Raw genomic sequence first — 22,051 nt, 5'->3', positions numbered from 1 at the left:
TTGTTTTTTATTCTAATTATGTTGATTTGTAGCAAAATGAATGAGGTCATGCACAATTTGCAAGCTCTCAGTCTTAATAGTTGATCTGTACCAAAGAAGATCATCTGTGCATTGACATATTGAATTCTGAACCATAATGAGAACAATAATATGTATAGATTAAATTAATTGTCAGGTATAAATAAAATAAATGCCATAGCATATCTAGTTGCTTTGTGGTGCCATAGCTGGAACCCTTATCTGGTTGTTGCTGTCATATTTTGAATCCATTTTCTGGCCAGCTAGAGCATTTGTTTGCGTTATCTGAGAAACATCCTTCTTAGTATGCGAATCTTTAGCCACATTACACAATCCTCCAGGACAGTATAATGGGGGACAATATCCTCCAGGACAGTCGAATGGCTTCCCCCGGGGGATAGGAAATTTAGGATATGGGTATCCTTTAAATATAAAGCCTCCACCACCTCCGCCACCGCCTCCTCCAAGCCCTCCTCCTCCGCCTCCACCCCCAAGTCCTCCTCCCCCGCCTCCACCTCCAAGTCCCCCTCCCCCGCCTCCACCCCCAAATCCTCCCCCGCCTCCACCCCCAAGTCCTCCTCCGCCTGCTCCAACTCCTCCACCCTCTCCCCAACCAACATTATATCCGCAACCCCCAGGCCCCCCACACCCACATTCCCCATCACAGCCACCAATCTTCATTGCTGCCATCTCATCAGGAGGAGATGGGCTTAATGCATTTTTCTCATAGACTCTCACTACATGATCATGACCAGCCTCATGAGACAAAAGTGAAGCAGGGAAAGAAAAGTATCGCAGACTAGGAATCCTCAGTTTACTTGCATCAGCTAGGCTAACCAGTAAAACCATTACCAAAACCACTAAAAATCCCCATCTTTTTCTTCCCATTTCAAATCTTCTCAACAGCCCTCAAAATCCTGCAATGTAAAATTTAGCCCCAATATGTTATAGTACTCGAAATGTGGCAAGGAAAACATAAAATCTGCTGGAAGAGAAGGCAATGTGGAGCTTTTACAGAGACAACATCCCATTTATAGACAGCAAACCAGTACTATATTTACGTTCATGTTTATATGCATTCCGACATTGATATCCCATAGGACATGAAATTTGTGTTACTGTAGGAACATGAACATTCTGTGTCAGCATAAATAGGTGGGGGGCTATTATATCGCGTGATGTGATGCTTATGAGCTAATGCTATGCATAATTTCATGCAACTATGTGTCATTTCCTTTGGTTAGTGAATATATTATTTAAACTAGCTGCTAAATCTCATCTGAAAGTTGCATTTTCGGACCACAAATGTCTAATGACTTCTTTAATTTTTACTTTAAGTTGAGGTAAAGCATATTTTGGAGCGCTTATTAAACAAAACAGCATTCAAAAATTTGTGATAGCTACAAAAATGCTACATTAAAATTATTTTAATATATAACTAGAAAATTTATATGTAACTAAGACAAAAGGAGTAGATATTTTGGTAGCCCTCAAGCATCAAAGGGCTTCTATACTATGCGTGTCGGAAAGATGAGTGCTTATTATAGTGGCAATGGCATACATGGTGATTTGCTTTCTTTCATTTGTTTTTATATCTTTGGGGCAACTAAAGCGAAATGGAGATGATTGTGAAAGTGAGGTTCCTCGTTTTGTATTACATAGTGTGTGAATAATACCACAACTGGTATCACACTACAATGCTTTCAACGACATGTCACGTTATTACAATTTAAAAAAATGAAGATAAGTCGAGCCATGTCTTCAACTGTAGCTTTTCAACCAAAGCAACTTTATTAGAAATGCCCCTTATTTCTATGAGTTTGATTGTTTTACTTTGGGATTTGGTCAAGTAATCAAAATTTGATCCAATTTTTCAGAAGAAAAAAACTATTTATAATTTAATTTTCACTTAAATAAATTAAAATCTATTCCAAAGAATACAGCCAGTAGCCATTTGATGGGAGTTCTCGGAATTGTTCTCACTGGTGGGGCCTTATCCTGCTGACTAAGAGCAACGTGGGGCCGCACCTGTAACATTACAATATGTGAATATGTTCCACGTGGCCATTGTCTTTTTCACATGTTGAGGATCATGACACCTTTTCCGACAGCCATCCAAGTACTTTTACAGTTAACAATTACTACACGAGAGAGCGCACAGTGTAAAAACAAGTCACCAAATAACACTGTTGAACCAACGCAACCACTTGTGTGTTAACAGCTGCTACAAGTCGAGGTTAGTGTCGCAGACCAGTAGGTGGAGTCCTATAGGGAGGGACCATCCCTTATAAATTTTGTCTGACCCAAAAGAGTGACCTGCAAGTTGGTTCGCCGAGGGGCTCACTTCACTTGCTCCACTTATTGTTCCAGTTACTTTTCTCTATATGGCCATAACAATGGTCCAGCTCTTGTCTTTCTTTTCATTTTTCATTTTCCTCATTAAATTTCTTTTATTATCATAGCCATATAGCCTACCTGAATGTATGTTTGTGGGTGTTTGACCCGGACTTAAAACCGGCTTCTGGATTATAAGTTAAAAGTATTTATTTGTACTGTTTGTATAAAAAATCAAGAAATACTTATAAAAAGTTAAGAATACTAGCATGTGTTTCATGATTTTTACTTATTTCCCATATACTAACTTTTTTCTAACTTCTATTTTACTTTTTACTTATTTTAAACCTAATCAAACGGCTCTTTTATATATTTGCGGATACCTCGAGGGCTCAACATAAATAGAGCTTAAACCTCATTTCAAGATACTGATCTAACAAGTTCGATTCTCATTATTGTTCTGGGCTAGCACTGCATGCAAACTCTGGGTATGTTTGATATTTGATTCGTTTTAGTCGTGTAACTTGTGGTTTTCTTTTTGCTATCATCTTTTTCCCTCTGAGGTGATTCAAAAGCGAGGTTTCTTAAGAATTACAACCGAGAACTACTTCGTTTTATTAATTTTTGAGTGAATAGATTGTTCTGAATTCTTTTTGGCTGATTAGAAATGTTAAGTAGATGAGGCAGGAGTGGCGAGTCTTGTTTTAGTAATCTCATAATCTGGAGCCACGATCGCTCATCTGCCTGAATTTGATGTCATACTCGACTACTCATGAACAAATAGGTCTGCAAAACCTTCCGATATTATTTACGAGAGAGATGGGGATTAAAAGACGAAAGCGCATTTGATATGTGGCTCGCACTTGGAGTATTAGTTACGTCTAACTGATAATAAAATATTAATTTTTAATCTGCATCCGTCGTTAGCTTTGGAGACATATGTTGAAATTCAGTTCACTTATACAAATTACATGTCATTTGTATTTACACATTTGTTGATAAATTGCACAGTTGTGTAAATACAAATAGATAGAAGTTACTCCCCGTAGTCTTTATTATAAATCACCAAAAAAATTTCACACAATTCTAGGTGCTTTGACCATACACTTAAAATTATTTTTTAAAAAATTTTCTTTTTGAATTAAATATATATAACATATTTTAATTCAGACAAAAAAATTAAAAAAAAATTTAAATAGATGGTCAAAACACCTAGAATTGTGTGCAAAAAGTCTTAGTGATATAAGGACTGGGAGTAATTTTTGTATTAAAATATGATAATATTACATTTTGACGTTATTATCGGAAATGCTTTAGGAAGATGGAGTGGACTGTAAATATAAGAGGGAGCCAAGAGCTTCATTACAAATACCCACCCCCGCATATTTGATATTCCCCGTATTCGGCCCAAAAACTTTTGCTCCCGACTGTTTTGATTATCTTATTTTTTAAATAAAATTTTATTATTGACAAAAAGTATATGAATTTTATTTTATTTTTGAAACAAACTCTTATTTTTGATCAAATAACAAATATATTTTTATATTTATATCCAAAAAAATATAAAAAATATATGTTAAAAAGATATTTTTTAAAATAAATCGTCGCCAAACATGTTCATTATTCCGTTGATTTTCACATTTTTGTGGTTACGAAAGTATTCCTGCATCACGGTTGTTGTTAATATTTTTTTTTTTGAAAAGGAGAAAATATAAAAACCACAGATTGATTATATAGTATTAGAAAAGAAAGATTTAATTGGATTGGGAAAATATAGAATTAATCTAAGAAATGCATATTATCCCGACAGATAAAGAGTTTGTTATTGTTTTAATTTTGTCCTGACTTTTCTAAATTCAAAATCAATGAAGGTATATTCAATTTAGATATTGAGCTTTTGATATTGAGACTTTAAAATTTGTATATGACAATTACAAAACGTAATCTCATTTGCATAAATTTTATTTCGAAATTTTATAAAAAGATTAAAAAGAAACTAAAGTCTAGTGTGATCAGATATCGGGAGTTGAGATATACGAGTAGCATATTAAAAAGCTTGATATACCGAAACTAATAATACTAGTACTAAAAATAGGTGACACGTGGTTCACCAAATACTCCTACACCAAACTACCCTTGATCGCAGATTAAAATACACCTTGACAAATCTTCGTCACAATACATCCACGTAACCACGTTCAAACCTAGGAATCTGTAACAAAAATATATTAATCAAACAAATAAATTACATTACACGTCATTCGGGCAGTCACACTAATAATTGAACTTTTTTATTTTACTATTTACCAGTTTTTACTTTTTAGCATATTAAAAGGGTCAAAATAAATAATTTATCGTTGAGAGAAGAATTGGTGGCTGCCGAATTTCCTTCTGTCACTTGTACTTATCATTATTAAATTAAATTAAATTTCAACCCACTAGGCCGCCCAGTTGTTAAAGCTAAAATTTAAAAACATATTATATAGGTATTGCTCCGCAAGAAGAGAAACAATGTGGCTGTTTGGACAAGACTTTTAAGCCGGCTTCTGAGTTTATAAGTTAGAAGCACTTATTTCGAACCGTTTGTGTAAAAAGTCAAGAAGTACTTATAAAAAGCTAGGAATTCTAGCTTTTGTTTCAGGACTTCTACTTATTTCCCAAACACTTTAATGACTTATAAGTCTTAACTTGCTTCTAACTTCTACTCCATTTTTTTATTTTAAGCAAGAAGCATTTATTTTAAGCTCATCCAAACGGCCCCAATAAATTATGCCGCAATAAAATATATAATAATTGGTTGCGCAAAATACTATTTCAGTAATAATCTATTGTACCAATTACCATGGTAACTAAAATGTGATTGATGCTGAGTCATGATTTGTGGGGTACGAACTCGGATCTGGAGACTTATAAAACAATAAAATTTTGTTCCTTTCGAAATATTAAAATAATCAAGCATGAGTGAATTTGTCGTGTCCCACTACCCCGTTCAATGGGTACGTATTCAATTCTCGTATTTATTTATTCGACTATTAAATTAATATGAGCATTATAAAATACTGAAAATAATAAAATAAGTCAGGAAGATAGTATAGTTTATTTGTGCACCATTATTCAATGTATCTTCCGTAAAAACCAAAGACTGGTCCCTGAACTTAGGCCTTAAAGTTTGTGATATGTATAAATAAAAATATATACACATTGATAAGATCATGACTCATGACAGAGCTAGTAGACTTGTACCAAATATTATACAATATGAATATATTAAAATAACTTTTATATAATATAATCTGAGATTAAAGTAATATGAAAGTCACTGTATGATCTTACACGTTTGTCGCACTTTGTGGACTTTTTTTATTGTTTGCTTTCTTTTTCGAAGTGGTAAACATAAGTATAATTCGATTGGAAGCAAAAGCTTGGTTGATTTCAAATCTCTGTTTTTAAACAAAAAATTTTATAATTGTTTTTATGGATATGTACTCATACTTTTAGCTACCAGCAGCTTTAATCAATTTCCTCTTGCTTTATACAAAATTCTTTTATGGGGAAGCACCAGCATGGTTGAGTAACATGTCAATATAATTTGCTTTATGTTTGCCTTTCTATTATAAATAAGTAAAAGGTAGTTCATGTGGTGCCTTTTATTTTGTTAAAGTATTATTCCAAGTAATATGCATTATAAATTATGCTGTGTTTGTTAATGTTCATTTACGAAAAAGATGAAAGTTAGAGAGAAATATATTGGTCATGTTTAGAAGTTAGAGGTTTGTGGTAAAATTAGAGGTTTGAGGTGTCTTAGAGTTAGAGGTTTGACAACTAGAATAAGCTAATATTAGTGTTTGGTTGTTAGCGGATTGAAATAGAAGTTTGGATCAAAAAGCTAGTTTTGAAAAAACTACTTTGAAGAGTTTTTTGGATTCACGGTTTTGGTTTGTGTTAGAAAAAGCTAATCAATCAGCTATTTATCAAACAGTTTTACGAGAAACAGCTAATTCAATCCGCTAGTCAAAAAATCTAATTCAATTAGCTAATCAAAACATCTAATTTAATCCGCTAACAGCTAACCGCTAACTGCTAATTCTCAAATAGGGCCATAAATTATTTTCATATCTCATCTTTATTAGTCGAATTTGAATTTACTTTGGAAATGAAGATTATTATTGATTTTACATTAAATTAATCGAATTCATATATATAATATATCATGATATTAATAATTCAAAATTGACCGATTTGTTTTTAGTCTGTTCTTTTAATAAAAAATTTATAATCTTGTTGGACAATGTTAAATTACGGATCCAACTACTATAATACTAAATGACAGCTAAAATGTCAAATTGAGCGAACGAGGGAAATTGTTAGTATACTGTATACAGCATATGCTCTGAGAATTAAAAGAATCAAGTTAAAATTGCATAACATGTCAACAAAGGCACGTACATGCAAATGCAAGAGCATCCAAAGCTAGATATACATTGCTAATTATTTAATAGATTGCTTGTCTCTCCTAATAGGCTAATATTAAACTACCACTAGAATATATCGTTTTGCTAATAGCCTAATAGAATACATGTATAAAATATATGCACATATGCATCAGCTAACATTGTATAATCAAGATGCGTTAAGCAAAAGATAAACAAGTTTTATAAATGCTTAGCCAGTAATACTTTAAATAAGTGACATGTCCAAGTTGTTTATAAAGGTCTTCACGTTATTTGACCAACGGATTAAACTAGGACCGGTATACACGAGGCTCTCCCTCCGGTAGTGCGACGGTGAGAAATATAAATAAGATATTGTTTATAAACAGAAATAAGTATGAAGATTACTATTTCATCGGAGATCTGGAGACCGCTTATATTTTGCAACTAAAATACTATAAAATTTATTATTTTGCGAAGTACATTTTATAAATATCATTACTTCATTAAAAAGGATGAAAAGTATTTATGCTAAACAAGCTGGACATGTGTGTTCTGCAAGATTAACAAATGTTCTGCACACTAAACATCTAAACATGATTTTGTAAAATAATATGTTTTTAGTTTTATTTGCCAAATGTATAAAATTTGCTAAATTGTCAATAAAATAATGATATTTGCAGAACATAATTCGAAAAACAATACGTTTTGCAATGTTTTTATGGAGTATTTCGTGTATAAAAATTCAAACATCAAATTTATATTCAAAAGAAAGAAAATCAAAAATTAAATTACAAAACTATACTATTTTCTAACAATGGGGCCGTTTGAGTGAGCTTAAAATAAGTGTTTTCTGCTTAAAGTAAAAAAGTGAAGTAAAAGTCAGAAGCAATTTAAGACTTACAAGTGATTAACTATTTGAGAAATAAGTGGAAGTCCTGAAACAAAATATAGTAATCCCAACTTTTTTTAAATGTTTTTTGACTTTTTACGCAAACAATACAAATACATGCTTCTAACTTATAAACTCAGAAACCGAGCTTATGAGTCATGAGTGTTTGTCAAACACCGCATGCATGCCCAACTCTCGTTCCGGTAAACTGTGCAGAAGTAGAGCGAGTAATAGACAAGGATGCCGAGTAGGGTCATCAACGACGGTCAGGAGTTAGGCCACGTAAGCGGTGAGAACACGTGGATGTCAGTGGCGTCCCATGACAACTAATAAACGACAAAATTAAAAGCGGTGTCTTGCTATCCGGCAGGGTCCACAATCTGACTTGTTAAAGTAGAGATTTTTGTAATCATCGGCTGAGAGGCGGACTGCGGGTCTTTCCTACAAAAAATTAAACATATTTAAAAATAATTTTAGGAGTTTCTGTTGAAACCGGAATATTAGAATACCAACTATAATTTAATAATTTAATCATAAAAAATATCTTCAATACAATTTTTACTAATCAAATATGGAATTTTTTTACAAAAATATTGTACATTTTTAGAAGATTGTAAAAATATAATCTTTGGAAAAGATTTATAAAAATGTAGAGGTTGCATTTGCAACAATATCTGCAATTGCCAGCAACCATATATATAACCATAAACGCAATTTTCAAAATATTTATTAAAAATTATATTTAATTGCATAACAAGTTCCAAGTAACTAATTGCCATATATGACTAATACTAATATCACAAAACAATCACAAAATTAATCTCAAACAAATCTGAAAGTCAACCAATAAGATTTCTTTCTCTATCTCAGTTTATCCTCATTCTACATCTCAATTTGTCGGACAAGTTCATGAGAGTATACCTTCTGGCATCTTTGGGATTAAACTCAACTATCCAGCAGCCAGGCTCTTAGCATAAGCCATCATACTCCTGACCCTCTCCACAATCTCCTCCTTTTTTTTTTCTTCAACTTAAGATTCATATAAATTTCACTAGTTATGATAAATATATGAATTTTAGATTTTTTAGCAAACTTCACCGTCTCCAACGCAGAATCGATATCCATTTTATTACACTTGACAAATCCACAAATAATAGACATATAGTCGTTCTCTCCATATTCTCAATTTCCATGACAATCAGTCTAACAGCCTCGAGATCAATTTTAGAGGCAGCGGGGTAGTCAAGCTCAATGATATTAACATCGAGCTTGGCCAACTAGCGGGTGATATCCAGCTTCTACTTGATAGTCACAGTGGTATCATCATCGCGAATAGGGTTGAGCATTTGGTCGGTTCGATCAAATACCAGATCGAACCGAATGGACCGAAAATCGAATTTTTGTTTTTTTCTTCCAAACTAAATTGAACCGAAATTTTGTTGTGTATCGAATCGGGACGAATAGTTCGATTCGGTCCGGTTTGGACTAAAATACGAAAGTTGTGTAGAAAATGTTTGAATCAATTCAAATACATACTATTTAGATTCGAATGACATATGAATATAATTATTTTAAAAATAACTTTTTAAGTAAGCGAAAAGTAATATTGAAATTAAGAGAGTTGTATTTAACTGAGATTTTAATGTATTATTTTTAATTTATGAATTTTAAAAATTGTATCTGATTTTGATTTTGTGAGGATATTGATAAAATGTTGCAGAATTGATAAATATTTTTTAGGATTTAAGCACAATATCTTAAAATCTCTTGAATTTTGGTAGGATTTTAGAGAGCTTATAATACACTGTACAATGCCACAAAATCAATTATCTTATTATATACAAAAGCCATCAGCATTTGAATATAATCATATTTTTTATAGATGTTAAATAGTCCCAATTGAACACCATCATATTTTAACTATAATTAAAAATCCCGAATGAATATTATCATATTTTGTAACATAATTTAAAATCTCAATTAAAATTTTCTAAGATTCTACCTGAATTAAATACACTCTAATTTTTTGAATTAAAAAATCCCTTAAAATCCGATTGAATACACGCCCTAAAATTTTATAAATAGAAGAGTGATATATATATATATGATATATTTTCAAACATAATACATTAATATTATATAATAAAGTCACATCACAGAAAAATCATCTTATATAAAAGTTAATAGGGAACTTATACATATTAATTCATAATGTTCTTATTTAATTATGAGTATTAGGGGCTGTTTTAAGTGCTTCTGGACTTGTTTTAATACTTTAAATTACTTCTACTTCTTACGTACGGTTTGACAAAAGAAACGGAAGTGCTAGTTTTGGTTATTTTAAGTCAGAAGCAGAAAGTCAGAAATACTAGGTCTTTTTTGAGTTTTTTTTAGTGATTTGCATTTTATTGTGAAGTTTATAACTTTATAATATGTAATAAATTGTATTTTTATTTAATAAAATTTTTGTATTTTAATAATTTGATTTTTTTTAAATTTATAAATTTAAATTACCAAACACTCAATTGCCTTACAAGTAAAATTATCCAAACAATATAAATAACTTATAAGTCAAATTCACTTATCGCTTTTTTATCGTATTCTTTATTTTGAATAATAAATCGTTTTTTTTAACTTGAACCAAATGATCTCTGAATATATCTCTTAAACCCAACTTACTAGCTTCCGAATAGAAAGTTAAAATATTTTGATGCTCATACAGTCAGAATATAGGGTTAATAATTTACGATTTGACATGGACGTGAATAAAATACCCACGCAGTCAGAATATAGGGTTAATAATTTACGATTTGACATGGACGTGAATAAAATACCCACGTGTTGTTGTAGTACTATGACAACAGCTTGGTATCCAAATTCAAACCTTATTTTTAGGAGAGAAACAATTTATTATCTGAAAAATAATAAGCTTCGAAATCTGTTTTAAGGGTGAAATTTTCAATTCTTTCAGCAGTGGAAGTGGTAAAATTTGACTAGCTTAACTATAACTGTGGGACCTGTGTGTAAACGTGATGACAGTGGGCCAAGATAAACGCAGATTTATAATTAATCGATTTCTGGATGCTGATGCGTAGGACCAATTTTCTTTTTCTCGGAAGTTCCGTGAACGTCTCCCTATCTTCAGTTTCTATCCGTCCGATCGTTTCAATCCAACGGTGTGTATGATCTCGTGCTCCACCCAGGTCTGGGTAATGCCACGTAGGCCCGACTTTTGTTCGTTGAATCTGGCCTTTCTATTATAACAGCAAATGCCACGTCAGTCTCTAATCCAACGGTTATGAGTAGCTTATGTAGCCACGTGGAACATCCAGACCATTGATTCGTGTCAGCTATCATCATCATGGGTCCCATCGATAACCATAGAGTACAATCACTAATAGTCAGATTTGTCCTTTGGCAGTGTTAAAATCTGATTTACAGTTCTCCACGTCATTTATCCTCTACTCCTTGTCTTATTAATTTTATTATTATAATACTAATTATGAGTATTATTGTACATACATTATTTATAATTATATATAAAAAAAATATTATATATGGCATGATTTGACAATAGCAACACTAGAGTAGTCCGTACCTCAAACATATTTTTCATTTGAAAAGAAATTGCGCATGCCAAGTTGTAATATTATATTCACATTATTTTAACTGATAGTACAGTATATTACTCCATACGGTTTTGTATTGAATAATAATATTTGAATTCTTATATCATGAAATGTACAATAATTCAATAATTAATTAGTTTCCTTATCGTGATATTGCTTTTTCCGAGGTCTAGCCGCGTGACCGGCAATAGCCGGTGGAAAACATTTAAAAGGTAGGCCGGGTTGATTTGAATAGAAAGTGCTTTTAGCATATTATATACAGTTAAAAACATTAATAAAATATTCATATAGGGTGGCTGATTATAATATTCATAATTCATAATCATACCACTTTGTTATAGCAAGCTAATCCCAATTAAATAATCAAACTTAAACAACTACTATGAGTATCTTCTTTATTTATTTATTAATTAATATACTATAAATTTTATTACTTGCACAAGAAGTGTAGAAGGAGCGATAAACACTGACCAGATCATGACGCTATCCAACGGATGAGATCTGCCACGGTGGACCTTGGAAAATCGTGACCGTTGATGGCAGTCCGAAACAAGCGGCTAAGATTGACTCACCCACGCAATTCATTTCGGTGGGAGTGAAATAGCAGAGAGATGATAAAATTCAAGAGAAGCAGAAAAACGAGGAGAGAAGTTCTAGTGAGAGAAACTAACAAAACATCGAAACAACACACTATCCTCTCTCCTTTTCCTAGAGAGAGAAACTTGAAAAATCTCATCTTTTTGTGCTCCAGTATTCAGATTCGCCGGAAAATACTCCGTTTCTTCATTTCCGGCCGGCGAGTTCAGCTCAATTCACGAAATTATTACTTACTCTGATGATATATATTTGTATATAGATCGAGAGAGTAATGGATAGGATTAGAGATGGGAGACGAGCTGCTGCTTCGAATATTCTTAACGGATTATCGCGACGGCGTCATCGAACTAGCTCTTTTAGAGATTCACCTGGTAATTATAAACAGATCTGTGATTTTATGATTTTGTGTTTTTATATTGTATTGATGTGGTGATTTTGGTGCAGAGGACGAAACGGAGATGCATGAACCAGCGAGATTGAGGGAGAGAGGAGTGAAGAAAGATCGAGAGAGAGATCGAGATCGAGAGAGGGAGCGGTCGAGGAGTAGTAAGCGGAGAAGAGCTGACAGATTGATGAACGCCGCCGATGAGAGCTCGGAGGAAGACGAGAGTGTAAATGATGAAGAGGATGAAGATGATGATGTGTCCGCTAATTTCTCCAGGATGTTACCGCCTCTGCCTACTCCGATCTTATCGCAGCCGTCGATTTCGAGTAATTATAATAATCATAACAATTCGCATAGTTATAGTCATAGTCATCATCAGAATCTGAACCGGAAGAGTTTGTTATCGGACGGTGGTAAGATGTATAAAGCGGCTGTTCCGGCGTGGAAAGCTGCCGCTGATGAAATGATTGGTGTCTCTGTTCCGAGGAAGGCCAGAACTGGTATGCTACTCAATTCTGAGGGATTTGACTTTTTTGTGTGTTTTCCAATTGATTTGATGGATGTTTGTATGTATTGAATTGCTTTGCTGTTTGTTTGCAGCATCAACGAAGAGGTCGCATGATTGGGTTTCTAGTGGTGGTGGAGGAGAGCAGATGAATCACCGGCAAGCTTCAAGTTCACCGGTTAGAGGAGGAATTGCTATGTCAACGCAGTCTGGGGCGGTTTTGAGGGAGGCTGCTCCTTTGTCGCCTCCTTCATCTTCTAATGTTTCAATTAAGAAGAAAATTGTTAGTGATGATTTTTTTGGAAAATTTGTGATATTTGATTTGTTTTTGTTATATTTTAATTTACTGATTTTTTTTTATCTGTATAGAAGCCTAGTGGTGGAGTAAAGCCCAGACCACAGCCACGGTCCACCACAACTTCAAAGTCTTCGTCTTCAAATAATAATCCGGAGGAGCTGGAAATTGAGATTGCTGAGGTTTTGTATGGACTCATGACTCAATCTCAAGCTCCTTCGAAAACTGATTTATCGTCCAAGAATGAATTTAACAACATATCTAGCAGTGAAGCTAAATCTAGAGCCTCTTCTCCGGTTTCTAATTCTTCTTCAGCAGCTCCGGTGACCACTGCTGGTGAGTTGAGCTATTTGGGGGCAGCTCCTTTATATATACACTTTAAGGATTGAGTGATTTAAATACGTTATGTGTCACTTTTTATTATTTTTCAGCTCCGAAGAGGAAGAAGCCACGACAATTGGTAGATAATAATTTAGTGGGTCTTTCCGGCACACGGAGCTGTCCAGCAATGAAGGTAGAAATTGATCAGATGCCGAGGTCTGAACTTTGTCCTCCGAATCTGGAAAGAAATCCCGGATCTGTAGCTGAGAACGGCGAATCTGCAAATTCAGGTAAATCTGGTGCTGAAGCTTCAAAATCTATGAAGCTGGAAGCTAGCACGTTGTCTGAATCGAAGGTGGTTTTGATGGAAGATGCCGGGGAAAGCCGTGATGCGGTGTCAACAACCAAGGAAGAGGTAAATTCTATCAAGAAGGATTCATCCGTGGTTAAGTTGAAAGATGTTCCCAAGGAGATGATGGTGACATCGATGGCGACATCAACTAATGTGTAAGTGCCTAATGATTTCTTTTGTTTGATATTCTGTCTAGTTATTTTTATGTTACTAATTCTTTTTGATGGTTTAATTTTCAGGAAAACAACAGCTCCAACAATTGAGAAGAAACGGGAGGATAAATTAAATATAGATCTAATGGTGAGTATAGAAGATTCAAAATGTTTTTTTTAAATTATTATTATCATTTTCTTTGTAGCTGATTTGGCCTTCTAATTTTTACAAGTTGCCTAATTATGTTACTGATTGATGTAGGCTCCACCTCCTCAATTAAGATCATCACCTGAAAGGGACAGAACTGTTACTTTTATGGGTGAACCAAATAGGATGGTTTTTGATATGGTAAGCTAATATACATGTTGTAGGATATTCTCATCTCCTTTATAAATTTTATCCATGTAATGTTTTATTATTCCTTTCAGGAAAAGAAGGGAGAGATAAGTAAATCTAAAGAAACTGACAAAGTGAGAATTAGCAAGGAAGAGACAGTGATCCAATCTGATGAAAAAGGTGCAAAAAAGACAGTAATCGAAGAAACTGAATTCCCAAAATCATTTGTTAGCAAGGAGAGGAACATTGATCTCAGCTTTGATTTGGAAAAGCCGGGTATTGATACTGTAAACAATACTCAAAATGATCTTGCTGCGAAATCACAAGTGCAATACTCTAAGGCCACATTTAAAGAAGAGCAAGAGCAACAAAACACGGACAAAAGTGGTAGGTTATCCTTTGGTTTTATTTCTCAAGTTTAAGTCAAACTGGTCGTTCGATAAGTGAATAAATTTTATCCCCTCTTTCTTTCGCAGTTCAATCCATCTCTTTGCCTCTACCCATGCCTGTGTCTAGTTGGCCTGGTGGAATTCCTCCTCCAATGGGGTATGTGTTGAAGATATATGCAATGCCTGCTGCACATCCATTATATGTTCACTATTAGGCTAGTTTTAGCTTGAAATCATTTTTTTTAATATTTTATTGTTAGGCAATTATTCTTGTAAAAAGAAGTAATTGTTTATGGATTAAAATAGATTTATAGGTTGTTTTTTTTTAAAAAAAGATTTATAAGTTCAATTCTGAAAATAGTAGTTACGTTTTTTTGACTTATTATATGTACTAATATATAAAAAAACTAAAGTTGTCTTTTCATAAATGTAATATTTAGTTTTTTTTTCTTATTTTTGATATTTTCAAAGTTACATATATTTTTGAAAACATATAATAATTTTCAATATAAAATTATTGTACTTACGAATAATAAAACTTGATTTTGTACCAAGTAGTCAAATTTTTGTAGGAGTTGATGAAACAGGTTAGATATCAGCTTTACCAGAAGGCAGAAGATGTAGATTAGAATATTTATGTATTAGTCGCTGACAAGCAAAAATGAAATGAGACCCAATATTAGATCTGGACACCTAGTGTCAAGTTGTCATTTGGGTTTTTTGCCAACTACAACCATTAGTCTTTATTAAATTCTGTGTCGTCCAGGTACATGGCACCACTACAAGGAGTTGTATCAGTTGAGGGGGGTAACATGCCTTCAGCAACAGTTCAGGTAACCTGACTTTAACCTTCATCTTTTTTTACAAGTCCTCCAGATGGGTTGCCCTTCCGTGATCAAATTTTCTAAATGTATCAAATTGAACATTTACAGCCTCTTTTCTGTCAGCCACGGCCAAAGAGGTGTGCCACACATTGTCATATTGCGAGAAATATTCACTATTATCAACAACTCATGAAGATGAATCCTTTCTGGCCAGCACCTTCTGGCACTGCTTCTATGTTTGGAGGGAAACCCTCCAATGTGAATGTTATGCCCCCTACAGAGCTACATGGTAACAGTTCCGGAAGGAATCTCAACTCCGTGCAAGACAAGGGGCATAGTCTTGCCATCTTCCCAGGCAATGCTGGAAAAGAAAATTTTGTCCAACCTTCTGGTGTTGCAGATGCTGGACATGGAAAACAACAGATTTTACTTCACCAAGCTATGCCTCCACCTCCCAATAATATGATGGTATGTTACTGGTACTTTTCTTCCCTATTTTGCTATTGCTTCTATTGAACTGTAGCTATTAAATTATTGTCGTATTGTACTGAAATGTTTCCTGATTCTCAGCATGGACCTGCTTTCATATTCCCTTTCAACCAGCAACAGGCGGCTGTGGTAGCTACTTCAGGCAGGCCTGCATCTGCAAAATCTCCAGCTACCACAGGAAGCCTACCTTCTACCGGTGCACCAAATTCAGCTACCGTGACTGCCTCAGCACCAGCACCTGCAAGTGCACTGGGTTTCAACTACCCGAATATGTCTGGAAATGAAACACAGTACTTGGTGTTACAAAACAGTCCATACCCATTCCCGATTCCAGCCGTAGGGGCACCACCAAATTTTAGAGGCCATACTCAGGCAATGCCAATGTTCAATGGATCTTTTTATCCTTCTCAAATGATCCATCCGTTGCAACTCCAGCAACAGCAAGCACCAACTTCTCAGCAACAACAAATCCAACAAACTCATCAGAACACAAGTGGTGGCTCCACGTCATCACAGAAGCATTTGCAGTCCCAACAGCACCGTCCACAAGGCATTCCTATCAATGGTGGCGGAACCGGAAATGGAGTCTTGCAGAACTTTGCTGCCCCCAAAAGTCGTTCATCTCAACATCCACAACAACATCATAATCAGCATATACCCCCGTCACAAGCAAGGCAGCTTGAAAGTGAGGTGGCTGGTGAAGACAGCCCATCAACTGCTGATAGTCGAGGATCTCGGGCTCCCGTGAATGTATACAATCAGAACTTTGCCATGCCCATTCATCCTCATAATTTTGCTTTGATGAGCTCATCTGCTGCTTCAGCTGGTAATCCCGGTGGCAGTGGTGGAAATCAGAATGATAAGAAGCAAACACACCAACAACATCCAGGGTTCAAATCAGGAGTTGAGTCCCTTCCATCTCAAGCGTTTGCTATGTCATTTGGTCCCATGATTGGTTCCACTTCTGCTTCTGGAATTGACCTGTCTTCCATGTCCCATAATCATGCCATCCTTCAAAGCTTACCAGAGTCTACAAGGCAAAGCTATCATCAGATGATGCAGGCCGCAGCAACTGCCCAATCTGTTCAGCAAAAGAAAAATTCTAGAATATCAGATGATGGTAAAATTGGGGGTTCTGCTTCATCCAATGTAGATGAAGAGAGGAAGGTTATAACCAGGAAGGGTCCAGCTTCTAGTGGTGGACAGTCCATTAGTTTCTCTAGATCAGACTTTAATGAGGCATCCGAGTCTGCAACTCCAAAAGATAGTGCTTCTAACAGCATAGCTCGAATGCTGAACCTTGCACCTGGTGCTACTCGCATGCCTAATGTAATGAATAATTCTCAGTTACATGCTCAGTTGCAACATCAGCAACAGTTGTTCCAGATGCACACTCAGCAGCAACAGCAACAACTAGCAGCTAATGTGACAGCTCGTAGTAAGACACCAACAAGTAATGGGATTTCATCCTCCGAGCACTTAACTTCATCATCAGCATCTGCGAAGTTTCCAAATTCAATATCTGGCTTCCCACCAAATTTTGTTCAGAGCAGCAATAACAATTGCCCAACACAATCTTCACAATGGAAAAACTCTAACAGAACTCCCACCTCAGTTCAGTCATCACTGGTCTCATCAACATCATCCCCCAAAAGTCAACAGCAGCAGTCAAGAACTTTACAAAACCACACTCAGATATCCTTCGGGACAAATCAGAAATCATCAGCATCTCAGATGCAGCAGCATCCTAATTGCAGTCAGTCTCCATCCCCTCCTGTTGCAGTAGGATCTCCTACTCATTCTTCCCTCTCTAAAGGTGCTAGCTCTAGCCCCAGGACAAATACTACTTCCACAAACAAGACTGGCCAAGCATCTACATTGTCATCGCAACAGGCCAAGAATTCACCATCTGCTCCGGGCCAAAAGTCTTCTCCGGCAGGTGGAAGGAATGTTCCCTCAGTTCTTGGAAACCCTCACAGTGCACCTCTGAGTGGTACAACTAAAACCCAAATTCAGATGCAGCAGCTGCAACAACAACAGCGACAACAGTTTCAACAGCAATTATCAAAGCAAACACTGCAGCAGGCACTAGTTTTTTCGAATCCTTATTTTCAAGGGCAACCACCTAATTCTGCTAGTTCTAATACTTCAGCTGCTACTGGGTATAATCTTCAAAGAAGGCACTCTGAGCAACCGTCGCAGCAACCTCAAGGGTCCTCTCCAAGTTCTCCTGGAATGTTTATGTGTCCTCCAGCCACACAATCTAATACCAGCACAACTGATCCTGCAAAAGCGGCAGCTGCAGCTGCAGCTGTGGCAGCAGCTGCTAGCAATATAAAAGGAGGTGGCTTCCCCTCGCAAGGAATTCTCCATTCTGCCCAGTTTGGTGTACAGTCGTTGCCTGTTGGATTTTCCCATGGTCACAGCGTGCCAGCTGCGGTCCAAGTAAAAGCGGAGCAGAAACAGCCAGCTGAGCAAAAGCAACCAGCCGGTGAGTAATTTTCTCTATATGTAATAAACACCCCCCCCCCCCCCCCCCCCCCCAACCACCACGAATGTAAATATATGAAGAAGATACTACAATTTCTTTACCAGGAATTGATATTCGTATACATGTTGGCAGCCTGACAAGAAATAATTGAAGATACACTGAATCCTTGAAGCTTAGACTGACCGTCCGTGAAGACGGGGTGCCCTTTTTGAAGTAGCAACCCACAATTTTGGGGAAGTTGAGTGGGAGGAATGAACTGCATGTGGATTTGGGCTAGACATGAATTATAGTTTGTTGAGTATGTGCCCTTTTGTGCATAAGCTCTTCTTTAGTCTGACAATGTTGATCATGCATTAATGGTACTAATTGATCGTGACTAAGTAAGTTAACTGGGTAGCGATTCACGATTAGAGAGGAATGCTAGAGGCATGGCATTTTTTAAAGGAAGCTGCAGAGTTGATGAAGAAGTCTTCTTCCTTCCATCTCGATTTTGTGCAATGTTCTGTTTATATACTTCTGGCGTAATGTTTATTACCATGAAAATAGAAAAAAAGTTTAGATTTGGCATATATATATGTGTAATGGAGGGCAGTCCATGTATATATGTCTGGCACATATGATAGTAAACCCCTCTATATTTTTTTAATTTAATGGTTCTCCTTGTCTCTTGGTTGATTCGGTGTAGAGAAATGGCATCTTCATCAATATATCATGTGTATTGATGAGGCAATGCTTGGATAATGCTAATTTATGTAAACGAGGGTTGGTTAGGAGAAAAAAACCTTGTTTCTTTAAACAGGGAAATAATTTTTTTCATTTTTAAACAAGTAGCAAACAATGACACTATGACAGAAACAGAGCCGTGTCTTCGAGCTGTGAAGGTGAGATAGCATCTTGGATGGGTTATAAGTTGATAGAGATAAATCGACGACTTTAAAGTGTTGGAGAGACAAGAGGGAAAGGAGCTTTCATACGCATTACAGCTACATGTGGGCTTTTTGTTTGCTAAGAGCAACTCCAAGGGGCTCTCTAAACAAGCTCCTAAGTCTAAAATTTAGGAACAAGTTAAAATTTAGTGCTCCAATGGGCTGCTAGATGCTTTTTAAAAATTTAGGAGCCTACTCTCTCTCCTTTCTTTTAAAGAGCATCTAGTAGCTCCTAACTCAATATTATATTATTTTTCCTTCAATCTTCTCTTTCTTTTAGTTAACTTTTTCCTCTCATTTATATAAAATAAATATGAAATGTGAATAAGGAGCCAAATATAAAGAGTAGCATTGCAGTTCTCACATTTTCCGGTGTATTAACTTACTAGGAGTCACATTTTATATTATTGTTTAGAGAATGATTTAGGAGCACCGTTGGAGATGCTCTAACAAAGAGAAGATGGTCCATCTCTTTATACCATGATCTTCACATGTGTACATAACTTCTAAGTGAAGGAGAGGGTCTGCTCGTCCGTCACCTTTTAGTTGTCTAATAATTATTTTTAATACGGTCAATTTTTTAATTATTTTAAAAGACTGAAAATTATATTTTAAAATAGATTGTATGTATTATATAATAAAATAATTTTTAAACAATTTTTCAATTATATAATATATATATATAGTCCAGTCAAAATTTAATCAATTTAAAGGAACGAAAGAAGTATTTATTTAGTTAGTTTCAGAATAAGTATTTATTTATTTCATGTAATATAATAATTTTGAATATATATATTAATGATGTGTATTATATACATTATATAGTATAAATGTTTGTTTATATATATATTGTTATAATGTATCAAATTTATAATTTCAAATATTTTCATCTTTAGTAACATAATTTAATTTACATAATTAACTAAATATTGTACTCCCTCCGTCCCATTTAATTCTATACACTTTCCTTTTTTGGATGTCCCACTCAATTCTATACATTTCAAAACTTTCCCAAAATAGTCCAGTTTTATACTCGTAATATAAAAACCCCACCCACCCACTACTTTCAACTACTTTTCCAAATCTATCAATTATATATTGATGGGTCCCACTACTTTACCCACGTTTCTTTCTCTTTCTTCTTACTTTACATTACTTTATACACTTTTCTTAATCTCCGTATCCAATCCATATGTATACAATTCCGAGGGATGGAGGGAGTAATTTTTATATTCCACTAATTTGAATACTTTAAAAAATTATAAAGCTAGCATACAAATGCAAGATATAATAAAATAGTATAACATAAAATTTATATAGTATTAACAAAAGAGTATTATCTTTACAAATATAAAATAAAAAAAGTTCTTTTAAATAATTTTATAATGAAAATTCATACGGCATCTGAAAAACAATTGAGTCGAACAAACATAAAATGAATCATATCAAACAAACAATCTAATCTTTATGGAGACACAATCAAACAATTTGTTGAAGTTGATATACTAACCTGTATTGGTTTCATCACAGTTAGATTTGAGCCATAAATCGTAATCGCAATCTCATATAAAATTTTATCATTGAATCAAATACTTGAAAATCCGGTGAATCTAACATCTTGTACATTGAATCCATCAAAACAACAAAAAAAACACCAAGCAGAAGAGAATAACCAAAACCCTAATAAATTGGGAACAAAACTCATTCAAAAAAGATTTTATCAAACAAATAATACAATTTTGTAAGATAGATATTCTTACACGAGAGGAGCATTATAAAAAAATAAAAACAAAATAAAAAAAATAACTGATTTGGCACTTTATAGTGAAAAAATGATGAAGCCCCTTACGACAGCAAGAAAAAGGAGTGGCCGATTTTCGGCGATTTTGAGGAGCCCGACATGTTTCATATATCTTAATTTATATGAAAAAAGAATATATCAATCTTGTATTTATAATTTAAAAAAAAAGATCAAAAAATATATATCATTCCAACTTTTAATTAAAAATCGAAATTAATTCAAACTCGTGGACATAATTACTCAAACAAACACGTTCCGAGGATGGATTTATATTTCTCACCAACAATCTCTCAGCTCAAAAAAAACCCACATGCCGACATGCCCCGGCCCCTACAGGAGGGGTCCACAACGAGGAAGAGGTCCCACATAAGGTAAGCTTGTGATAATGTCAAATAAAATGATTAACAATATATTACATGCTGACCCATACTCATTGGATAAAATTAGTGGCAACAAAGATAAAGTGAAGTGAAATCTATGATATAGACATAAGCCACGTCTAAAATACAGCCAAATAATAGAGCGCTCAAAGTCATTTCCACCTCAACAAATCCCCCTTGCTACTTGGTCAACTAACAGCTGCACATCTAACTTTTTCTTATATGTTGCACACACAATCATATAATATTATATGGTAGGATATCTTTATACACATCAAAGATACTTTATTTCTTTATATATGTTGTATTGAAAGTTATATACTACCATATATAATAATAATATAAAGAGATGGGCCCTTCACTTTGTGAGCAAACAAAAAAGGACCCATATAGCTGTACTGCAATTGAAAGCTCCTCCCCCCCCCCCTTTGTCCCTCCAACCATCTCTTTTCCATTTATAAATTAAAATATGAGAAGTTGAAACTTTTAATTTTCTTTAATGAC

At 34.7% G+C, this 22,051-nt stretch overlaps 1 protein-coding gene across 4 annotated transcripts; it reads left to right on the top strand.

Annotated features, from left to right (window-relative positions):
• Window positions 1-11,913: 11,913 nt before the first annotated feature.
• Window positions 11,914-19,105, top strand: LOC108199265 (protein TIME FOR COFFEE). Of its 4 annotated transcripts, none has more exons than XM_017367012.2 (13): window positions 11,914-12,271; window positions 12,345-12,785; window positions 12,886-13,073; window positions 13,160-13,421; window positions 13,517-13,913; window positions 13,998-14,058; window positions 14,173-14,259; window positions 14,340-14,634; window positions 14,724-14,793; window positions 15,403-15,469; window positions 15,569-15,928; window positions 16,031-18,440; window positions 18,573-19,105. In XM_017367012.2, the coding sequence occupies exons 1-13, from the start codon at window positions 12,172-12,174 to the stop codon at window positions 18,575-18,577; spliced, it is 4,743 nt and encodes a 1,580-aa protein (XP_017222501.1). In that variant the 5' UTR covers window positions 11,914-12,171; the 3' UTR covers window positions 18,578-19,105. The 4 variants fall into 4 exon arrangements, with proteins under 4 accessions (XP_017222501.1, XP_063938899.1, XP_063938898.1 ...); XM_064082829.1 differs by having other exon boundaries at window positions 11,932-12,271; window positions 15,584-15,928; window positions 18,545-19,105; XM_064082828.1 differs by having other exon boundaries at window positions 11,932-12,271; window positions 18,545-19,105.
• The last annotated feature ends 2,946 nt before the right edge of the window (window positions 19,106-22,051 follow it).

The sequence above is a fragment of the Daucus carota genome, chromosome 8 (genome assembly GCF_001625215.2).
Source record: "Daucus carota subsp. sativus chromosome 8, DH1 v3.0, whole genome shotgun sequence".
Taxonomy (NCBI): domain Eukaryota; kingdom Viridiplantae; phylum Streptophyta; class Magnoliopsida; order Apiales; family Apiaceae; genus Daucus; species Daucus carota.
This window is presented reverse-complemented; position numbering and strand designations above follow the sequence as displayed.